At 38.2% G+C, this 11160-nt stretch overlaps 1 protein-coding gene and 1 long non-coding RNA gene across 4 annotated transcripts in view; one reads left to right on the forward strand and one right to left on the reverse strand.

Moving 5' to 3' along the window:
* LOC107989802 (uncharacterized) overlaps window positions 1–672 on the forward strand; it is a 2052-nt gene extending 1380 nt beyond the window's left edge. Inside the window, exons 2-3 of the long non-coding RNA XR_001761319.2 lie at window positions 164–217; window positions 437–672. This is a non-coding gene — a long non-coding RNA (uncharacterized LOC107989802). The remainder of the gene's footprint in view (window positions 1–163; window positions 218–436) is intronic.
* The window catches only part of erbb4b (erb-b2 receptor tyrosine kinase 4b), a 96214-nt gene that overhangs the window by 3620 nt on the left and 81434 nt on the right, over window positions 1–11160 (reverse strand). For all 3 annotated transcript variants that reach the window (XM_017039971.2, XM_017039970.2, XM_017039969.2), the window contains exons 21-27: window positions 8118–8273; window positions 6106–6181; window positions 4523–4669; window positions 2919–3016; window positions 2651–2821; window positions 982–1225; window positions 415–540 (exon numbers count right to left, since the gene is read on the reverse strand). In XM_017039971.2, the coding sequence (XP_016895460.1) occupies window positions 415–540; window positions 982–1225; window positions 2651–2821; window positions 2919–3016; window positions 4523–4669; window positions 6106–6181; window positions 8118–8273 (1018 nt within the window). The remainder of the gene's footprint in view (window positions 1–414; window positions 541–981; window positions 1226–2650; window positions 2822–2918; window positions 3017–4522; window positions 4670–6105; window positions 6182–8117; window positions 8274–11160) is intronic.

Here is an 11160-nt window from a genome sequence, read left to right on the forward strand (position 1 = left end):
GGATACACATTTAGTTGTTTGTATATGTATACACATATGTAGGAGTACACTCCTACATATGTGTATACATATACACAAACAATAATATTAATAATAATAATTTAAACTTCATTAATCCCATACTTGGGAAATACTTGTGTTAATAAAAATCTGCCCCTGGCAGGCACCAAGAATGTGGTTCCTGTGGGACTCGAACCCAGAACTCTCTGCTTCCCAGGTAGGCGTGTTAACCACTACACTATGGAATTGACATGTCTGAAGCTACTTATATATATATTTATCATATATATCTATATATAAAAAAATATAATATCTCTCTCTCTATATATATATGTATATATAGAGAGAGAGAGAGATGTGTGTGTGTGTGCCAAATGATATGTTCTCTGTTACTCTCAAAACTGTCAAAGTAACCTGTGTTGTTTTTGTCTCTCAGGGCTGTTGGATAACCGTCCTGCTCCTTTTCTCCTTTTGTCCGTTCTCCTAAAAGACCGGTGGGATCTGCACTGTAGCGCTGTCCAGTGCTGTCCTCCTCTCCACCTGTGACAGAAAAATAACAGGGTCAACATTTCAAGATGACAGACTTGGTGTAATATGTCATTCTCTCTAGTCAAATATGAACAGAGAGAGAAAAAAGCTGTAAAATAAAATAAAAATAAACTGACACCATTGCTAAACTAAGTGTTTCCTGTGTCTAATCATTACAATATCTGTTGTGTCCATGACCACTAGTGTAGGTGACTAAGTGCAATAACTCGCAGTGTGGCCTGAGAGCCAGAATCCAACCTCAAACCCTTACTTTAGTTCCCGCCCTGTTATGTCTTATCTTCCAAATCCTCTACAAAACTGATCTGACATCACAGTAGAACAGCAACCCATAGTCTGACAGAAGTGAAACAGCCTCTACATTTATCAATTACTCTATAGAATATAAAATGTCTAAAAAACAATAAATATATCTTAATTAAAATTTTAAATTACCTTGTGAAGCAGTGAGAACTGAACAGACTGTGAGGGTGTTTGGTCTCGGTGAGGCCTGCTTCCTCAGGGTGCCGTTGCAGCGAGGGTCATCTGGGTTACCACGGCCAAATCCACCACCAAGTTGCCTCCCTAAGGGTAGGTCCTGTGGACTGAGGCAGCTTCCAGATGTGGACGGAACAACTCTAGGGAGTGTGGACAGCATGTCCTCCCTGCGGAAATTGGTGTCCTGGTAGCTGAACTGGTTCTAGGTAGTTGGAAAGAAAGGAGAACGGTGAGCAGACAAAGCTAAAAGAATTCTCAGCTAGCACAATGACAGAGCAGCTTCTTCTATAAGTAAATTATAAGTATATTTTATCACGTATACTTTTTTGTATTACCTAACAAAAAAATGAAACCTGACTAAAGTTAGTCTTTGAATTATCTCAAATATTTCAAAGTGACAGGCAGGAAGACGCACACAGCACAGCAGTACTAATCCATGTGACGCCCAAGGACTGGTTAATTAAAAGGTTCCATGCAGTAAAGTCCTTGTTTCTTTACTTCTAGTCAGGGACGTAGAGTTCAGGGTCAAATCCTACGTCTCACTGATTTAACCGGCTTCACAGTTATTCCTCATCATATGAAACAAAATGTCTACAGGAGAAAATAATTAGGAAAACATTAGGAAATATTAAAACAAAAGCTAATAAAAAAGCCCCAGGCTCTTCCGGCTGACACCGTGTCTGGAAGTAAGTAAAAAAAAAAGTAAAAAATGTGCTGCTCTTGCTAATGGGCAATCAGCCTATCAGTGGCATGGAGGTGACAGGCTATTTACACATGCTAACCAAAACAAACCACACACAGTGAAGGTAACAAAAACTGCCTGCATTTACATGTTCAGCTCATCTAGCCCACCAGCTGCCTGCTTGTGGACCTCGAGCCACCAATTGAGGACCACTAAGGTTATCTAAGTCATAAATTCTGTTCTTCTTCATCTACATTTTCTAATCATTATCCTGTATCACATTTTGTGAAACGTGCACAGATTGAGCCAATTGGCCTCGCTGTGTCGATGTGACAGTAAGGTCTGCAACTACAGCCACTGAGCCACCGTTCCTGGAACGGCCTCATAGACGCAGCAGTTCACTGACAATATTTTGGATAAACAAATTCAAAATATGCTGTGTTTTGGTGACAGCCCCCAAAGTGGATGATAATTTTTCAAACGCTACAAAAATAAATAATCTTTCAACCTTTTGAAATGTCCTAAACAGATTTTCAACAGCAGCCATTCCTCTCATTGGCATGCAGCACTCTTTCTTCTGACACCAACACATGGGGATAGTGGAATAAAAAATGGCAAAGTCGTCTGGCTGTGAGGCTGATGTTGTGATTCAAAACCAAAGGCAGATGATAAACATTAGAGGAGCTGAAGGATTTTGGACAAATATGCCAGCTTTAGAAAAAGATTAAATCCTGGATTTGATTAATTACAGTGTAGCCCGATGATTAATCGAGATAAATAATCATTCATGAATATGACCAAATACGTTCTTTTCTGTATTTTGCAGGAAGAGAATGAAAAATAACAGCAGTTGGATTTTTTTTTTGTGAAACATCCAAATGCCTAATTATAAATATGATAAAATGTCAAGCAATATATGCAAAAATACAACGAAACTGGACCTACCTTGTTAGAATCTAAGCCTTGGCGGGAAGTGTATGCCAGTGGTGGAATGTTGAAAGCGTGTGGCACCAGGTATTCCTCAGCATCCATCAGGTCCTCCAGCTCCTCCTCATCCAGAAGACTCTGGAAAAACTTGCTGTCATTCGGGCTGGGCAGTTTTGTGTGGTCATCACCCTAAGGAAAGTTATGAAGAATACGGCATTGGGATTTTATGGCACTATTTCTAGGATGGTGAGTATTACAGCAAAGTACTTTATCACAGTTTCCTTACCTGAATGACGAGGTATCTTTGGGGATCACGTGCCATTCGAGTGAACTCTGCTGCCAGCTCCTTGAATTTTGGTCTGCTGTCTGCATCAATCATCCAGCCTGTGAGGAAGGGCAGAGTTGGATCAATATGAGGCAGAGAGTAGGTTAGTAACGTATTCTTTAGACAATAAATAATTTTGTAATTTTTATATTCAATAAAGTACTAATCATCCCCAACTTGAATCACTTGATATCCACACACTTTACTAGTGATTTTTAAATAAATGAATCTTGTTTGTATAAATTGTTTTCAAAATTAATGCATACATTCATTTGGGAAATTAATCAAATTAAAATTTTGATATATTTCAATGCATGGGCAGAATGATATCCAACGTAATTCCACCATCAAACCAAATATCGTCCTTTCAACCCACAGTCATATTCACATGTTGCTTTTTGCACAAACTGAAGCAACTCAAGCTTAAAATAACATCCGAACAAACCAAACCAAACGTCAATGCACAGAACAATGTTTTCGTTGTTAAAAACCCAGAAGACTTTTGATTTGAACCAACTCATTTCAGTGTAAATTACAGGTATTTTGGTACGTAATGAACAATTGCTGTGTTCTTAATGTTATTCCCGTTCCTGTAATCGCTTCTTTCCAGTCTAAAGATAAACACTGTTTCATCATTTGAAAGGCCATATGGAGGAATGTGCTCTTCTGCCAAATTTTCCATGTGCAAATTGCTGCAGCGCCAAAACAATCATGTGATCTGGCCTGAGTAACGCCTGTTGAGGCGTCCGGGGAAATGAGACAGAGCTCCAAATAGAGAATTAGCTTTACACACTGCTACACTGTACACATACAGATACAAGAGATTGTCTGTGTATAATTATCTTCTTTTATCTTGGCACTTGACGACAAATACCGTTGTGTACTGAATAAGAACATAGTAACACTGTAGGCGCTGCTTGTGAATTCAGTTTGTAGAGCTCTACTGTAAAGGGAGGTAATAGGCCAGTATGAATGACCTCTCTCTGCTGTTTGGGTTCTTGCCAGGTTGGCACAGGTTCAGGAAGTCAGGGCGTTCGGCCTTAGATCAGAGAGCAGAGGCCGAGCCACTGTAGCACTGGCATCTAATCCTTTTTCCTGCAGAAAGGGCTGGAGGTTTGAACATCACCTGGAACTCCAACATCTGACATTGTCACAACATTAATTAAACTAAAAGGCACCATGCTGGTGGTCCAAACAGCTACAGTATAGACTATACACTTTTAAGGACAAGTTTTGTTTTAGTTTTATGTTGTTTTTTTGATATTACAATTTCCTTGCTTAAAGAGTTTCTATATTTCATCTTTCAGAGAAAAATGTTTTTCCATATCCATTTCCTCTTACAGTCATTAGCCTTTTACAGCAGTTATATTTTATAAAAACTATAGTGGTTTTTTAAGGGCTGTTTATTATGTACCATACAACCCACCGGCTGTTTTATCAGCTGCATTCACCTTCGACCCTCTCTGCAACTTTCAAAAGACTCTGGGTTCGTGTGATAGGTGGATCGATGATTAATTCATTACATGTATTAATTATTTCTTTCCCGTTCATGGAGCTCTACCTACATTTAACCATGACCATGTAGACATCGATGGTGCAGGTGGGTGGCTGTGGGAGACGTTCTCCTTTCTCCAGCAGGTCTGGTATGTCTCTGGTAGAAATCCCATCATACGGCTTCCCACCAAAGGTCATCAGCTCCCAGATGGTAACTCCTGGAAAAACATATACTGATATATGATATACTGATAACTAATAACTAGAGCATTGCAGGGTTTAAAGATTTGTAATATAATTTAAATGGATATTTTCATCAGTATATAATCGATGATAACAAGATGAGCAAGCAAACTGTTTTGCAGAAGACAAGGTTTGAATTAACAACCAAATGAGGATCAGCAGGTGCAGGAAAAGTAGATTAGATGTCAGTATCAACATGATGGTAGTGGATAGATGTAAAAAGTAAAATGGATAGATTTTCAGCAAAGAAATTAGTGAACACACGGATTTATGACACCTAGATAAGAGGGCCGAAAACTCAATAGATTTAACAAAACTAATGACAAATAAAGAAATAGGTGAAGAAAGAAGGAAGAGAAGCACCAAGACAAAGTTGAAGAGAGTGAGACAAAAGACACATGACTCAGCAGAGGACAAGAGAGAAACTAATCAGAGTCTTCAAAGTCATCAGCCAGGCCTAACTTTCAACACTCTTCAGCCTTAATTGTGTTAGTGTTAATGAGCTAATGAATGGCAGGCGGAATAAATGCACACCATTCGATGGAAGTATATTAGCTCCGGGTGATAGGGAACCACAGGGGACTCGGATGCCCTAAACTGCACTGACACTTTTAATCAAACGCTCGGTATTCTCTTTGATAGAACTCATCATGTCCATTTTTGATTAACAGAGTTTAAAGTCAGTGAGAACCTTAAAAAGGAATGTGTGTTTTTGAGACATACCCATGAAAGTTGTGGAAAAGAGTAAGAGTATAAAGGCAAAAAATAGCAGTTTTACATATAGGGGGCGCTCTTACTGAGCACACTGAAACGAGTAATTCAATTAATCAGAGCTGCAGAGAATAGCAAACTGCAACTCATATAAGACACTCAGGCCGTTGAAAATCACACGTGGTTCTCAAACTATGGTATGTGTGACACTGGTGATACACGCACTTACGCTTTTGGTATGGAGGCAATCAAACTCCTGAAATGTCAAGCTGTGCCAGTACTTAATTATGTTCATAATGTTGGTGTATAGTACTTACACATACAGTATATACTGTGATATTTTTAACTCTTAGTTCTTAGAAGACAGAAACCTTTGTCTTAGCCCCAGGCTCTTCCAAGCTCTATTGGCAAACCAAACACAACAAACTAATGTCCTTTTTTCCGTATCATTGCCTTCACTCTCTTATCTCACCCTCATTAAGTTGAGGGAACATTTGGTTCACCTAGAGTTTGCATTTTTCTTTGGAAAACCCGCCTAAGAAGTAAATACAATTGATGAACTCAATGGGTTCTTTTTATTCCTATTTAGTTTATGTACCAAACACTCTGTTTTAGATAATTAACAAGTCTGTTACCCATACAGAATGATAATACACTAGTCAACTGCACTTGGTTTTATCCCTGAAAAAAATTAGCTCACCATAACTCCAAACGTCACTCTGATGGGTAAACTTCCTGTAATGGATACACTCCAAGGCCATCCACTTGATTGGCATCTGCAAAAAAATTGAGGTGATTGAACAATTTAGGTATTTTTAAACATATTTAAATGAATGTAAACTCTTGCAAAACTGTGTTCCCATTGGAGTTTATAGAATTCTGGGCAATGGTTTTCTCAAGTCATTGCCTACTTCTTTGCCTGAACCAAGGACTGAAATCAAATTCCTTTTATTTGTTTAAGTTTTAGGGGAAAAAAAAAACCAATGGAGCCGGATCAAAACGTTTTGCAAGGTTTAATTTTAGATATTAGCTCAGTTACTTTTTGAGAGTTAAAACCCCAATCAAAAAGAACACAGACTTATAAAAGACATAATCATAAAACTTGTCTAAAATTGTCCTAAAAGTCTTTTTGTCATTAAAAAATGACATTTCACTAACCTTTGAGAGTCATAAAAAATGAACATTTAAAACATTTATTCTTTAATTTATTTTTGTAAAAGCAACCAAAAATTAAACCTAATTGTAAATAAGTGGTGGAATTTATATAAATTACACTAAGCTCAGTTACTACTTTTTGGTGGTGTCCTTTATTATACTCTTAAAATATTAAATCCAGATGGATGTCACTGGGTGACGCTTGCTGTTGTTGTTGTTGTCAGCTGTGGTTACGACTTGTTGATGATAAAATCCAAAACAGTAACTCAAAAATACTGTGTGTCACAAAGGAGCCAAAAGTGAATATTAAAAGCAGATTGTGGAGCATACGCCAAGGTCAATGGCTGCAGGACTTGACTCACATAATATATCAGTACAGCACAGTTCAATAGAGACAACACGGCCATAATGTCACTTGTTTACTACCGAAAAACTAGTGCAAAACCTTTACTGACAGATATGTAGCGTTATAATGATAGTAATCAGTACTTCACCTAGATAGATGAGGTCTGACAACGGCTAATGTGGCTGTTTTTGTGTACTATATGGTAGCCATGTTTGAGCTACTTTCAATTTTACTATTCCATTAATCTTTTCTTTTTTCGTACTGATGCTACAATTAGCTTAACATAAGCTGCTACAAGCGAATGCCGACACACTGACTGCAAATCCTTTAGAAAGATCAATAGTTATCACATTAACAACACACACAAATACAAGCATTTGCCTTTCAAAACATACTCATATATTCCGCTGGGTGCCCCACCGCAAACATTCCTAAAATAAGCATTAGCCCTTAGCATGTAATTGCAGTTTTGTGTTTACTTACAACTCTCCCAGCACTACTGCGAGAAAACACAAATATTCCAGCAACCTCAGTGGTGTAAGTAAAGCGATGTGAAAAATTGCTCTGCGTTCGGTGTGGATGCTCCATTATTCAGCACCTCATTCCGGGGGCTCAATCTAATTGCCACAGTTTTGCACAGCGTATTGTGAGGATGGCTGGGTACAAACATTATTGGTTTTTATGTCTGGCACGGAGGACATGGTTTTGCCTGTGAGCAGTATGACTGAACAAAGGGAAGGAAACTTCAAAATCCTGGGCTGTTTAAGCTAAAATAATTAGGGTTGTGTGTGTGTGGTTTATAACATATATCACCAAGTCAAGTTTGTTAAAGAAGAACTTTAAGCTGTTCAACAACCCTTTTACAATCCATCTGATGGAAGTACTGTAGCTTGGACACAGATACTAAAAACGTTGCTCTTATTTGTTTATGTCCTTCAACTTCAGCATAATCCACCTGACTGCCTTGTTTGTATAAAAATGGTTGTGCATGACTGTGACCTTCATAAAACAATGTCCTTGTCTTATGCACGTGCTTAGGCTGTGAGAAGCAATCTGTTTTCACTGTAGATTAACATGATTAGACACGTGTTCCATTCGATTTAAGTGCAGTACGTAACATGTCGGAATCTTGTGTGAAGGAAAACTGGGAAAGGTTACGGAAATTTAAACTCCCGTATTTCCTCGTCCTACAGTACAAATGCCTGACGTACCTTCCCTCCATCAGCATTATACTCCTTCTCATTAACATCCAGCAGGCGCGCCAGGCCAAAGTCAGTGATTTTGATGTGGTTGGGTGATTTGACCAGGACGTTTCGGGCGGCGAGATCCCTGTGGACCAGCCTGCGCTCCTCCAGATACATCATCCCCTGAAACACATGAGCACACAGACACACACATCATTTTACACTGAGGTCGTTTACATACAATGCAGTCCCGTGCATGCGATGTTAGGCAGTAACCTCCACTAATTCAAGCATGCGAGTGTGACTCCTGTTCAGCCATTACCATCTGTCTTCATCATCATCATCCTGATTATCACTACCACCACCAAGACCCCATTAGAATTTTTCATAATTACTCATGTCATCATCATTATCACACCACATTGTGATTTTCATGGCTATAATTCTCATCAATCAACAACCAGACTGGAGAAAAGGCTCTTGTTATTGCTAAATGCTTGGTGATGCAGTAACAGCTGCATTAAGCCAGGGGCAGGATTTCAATTAAAAACCAAAACCACAGAAGAGCGGAGTGTCGGGGTAATGCATTTCAGACAATACATTTACTGAACTACTATGAGTCAACCCACACTCGTAGTTTTTTCTGCCCCTCCTTATATTAATGATGATTAGTTGAGAAGCAGAGACATCTCTCACTGACAGTGTTTTCTGAGGAGGTCAGACTACGTGTTGATGGTTGGATTACAGCCAACAGTCCAACAGATGTAGAGGTTTATCTCAGAAAATATGTCATGTGATGGTCATGAATGTGTTGTTTAAACAAATGACAACAAAGGTCACAACAGAGTTTTCATTGGCTACATCGACCAATGACAGCATGGACTGCTTTCACATGGTCAAAAACAGCAAGCATTAAAAAACAGGTGAGATGAAGGCGGTAACATGGTCTGTTTGGGACACAACACTTGCCAATACTTATTTGTTATTACTGTATTTCCCATAAACCTGAAGGGTTAGCCAGTGAAATATTGAGCCAAGTTATTATATATATTATATAATAATTATTATATATTTTAATTTATTTAACCGCACAAGTTATTGCAATTTATCTCAGCAGAATCTCAGCTAAATTACATATTTGAATTTATGTTATATATACTGTATATAGTCCCTTATTGCCTCCCCCTTATTTTTTATCAAACAAAATATTTAAAAAAGGAAGACAATAAAACTGGAGAATGTCAAAAAAATGTCTTGGCATCATTTACATGTGATAGGAGGTCAGAGAGGTCCGATGTGCTGTAACTCCAAAGAAAGTTTATTCAGCTATACAACTAATTTTCCAATTTGCTTCAGCTCATAAGTAAGTAAAAAGGTCAGAGTTACAGAATCTACCAACAACCCAAGATCGTTTCTGTGCAGTTCTACGCTCTCACAAAAGGTTACTGCTGTTTGTAGGCATTACAGACTCGGACATCACTGAGGAATCCCTCTGACTAAAGTGGCAAAAGGGACAAATTATTAGAAACCATAAATTGGATTTAGCTGGAATGGGTTGGGTAAATGGAAGTGTGAAAGGAGGCGGAGGAGCTGGGAGGGAGGGGAGATACATGGGGCCAAGTGGCAACACTCTAAGAGATGAGATTACATTTGTAAGGCTATAATCACACTGCCTAATTTGGCTTCCTCTCAGGGGAGGGAATGTGAGCATGCATCACACACCTGCTCATGTGTGCACGTACACACACAGCCAAATGCAACTTACATGGAGATGTCTCAGCACATCTGTTTGGATGATTAGTGGAGACTGAATGGTGGAAATAAATATTTGAAAAACTTTGATCTCCTGACCAAACTGTACTGAAAACCAATTTTAATTACACCAACTGATACTTTTCATCAGAGACTTATTCAACAATTATGGTTTCTAATACAGAAAATAAACAAAACTGAAGGGAGTTCAAACCCACAGATTCAATGAGGATGACAAAACGCTAAGCATGATAATGCATTATTCAACTTATACAAACAAGATGGATTTTTTTTTAATTGTCCTCTCTATGTTGGTACAGAGTTGCAACCACTTTTAAATGTTGATATTCCCCCAAATAGTACCAGATTAGGAGAATATATATATATATATATATATATATGCACCATTAAATCCCACAAAGATTTAAATTACAATTTAGTCAAAAGACATTTAACAAAGACTTAGTTAAATTAACCCTGTGAACAACATAATAAATCACTGCTGATTGAGTATCTTATGTGTGAATTTGAATTCTATCACTGAGTTTTTCTTTTTACATTCACGTTTGCATGAGAGCGTGTTGTAGGCATTAATAACTGATAAGTGCTATGGTTTGAGGTCTCTAATTCTGGCCATGGCTGTGATGTGATTATGTCCACACGTCATGCTCCCGACTGTCAGGTTTTTTGACAGACTCTTATTTGTACATAAATCGCGCTCAGTAATCTCCTCAATTTTCGAGACAATTAAACAGTGGAGGGAGAATAACTGGCTTGGCAACCCATGAATTTTAATTTGCCAGCACAATAAGATAGAGAGGGGGAGGTGATGGAAGTGTGCAGTGTGGGAAGTGGCTCCAGACGTACACAAGGAACAAAAAAGAAAAGATTTTCTCCTCAGTTTTTTGCCCTCCTACATGGCCATCAAGAGAACATCTCACTGTGAAAAGGCTTGGAAAATACACACACAAAATAATCCATAGTATCACTTTTTCAAAAACGAACTCCACAGAGAAAGGAAAATTAAAAACAAACTTTAGATTGTTTTTTAAACATAAATATATTTAAATAATATCTATAACATGTTATAAACAGATTTAAAAAAGAGAGAAGGTTTTTCTATTCTTTGTGTGGATACCAATTACTGTTTTGATTACATTTTTTTCTCTCGTCTAATCCGTTGAGTAGCTAAAATAGACTTGAGCTACACAACATTCCCTGGTCGCTATCGTCTTCCCTCATTTCATGCCTGGCATTTTCAATACCCACAGATACAGACTACAGGCTGGCCAGTCAAGGGGATACATTCTGTGCACCA

This window comes from Cynoglossus semilaevis, chromosome 16 (genome assembly GCF_000523025.1).
Source record: "Cynoglossus semilaevis isolate Cse_v1.0 chromosome 16, Cse_v1.0, whole genome shotgun sequence".
NCBI lineage: Eukaryota > Metazoa > Chordata > Actinopteri > Pleuronectiformes > Cynoglossidae > Cynoglossus > Cynoglossus semilaevis.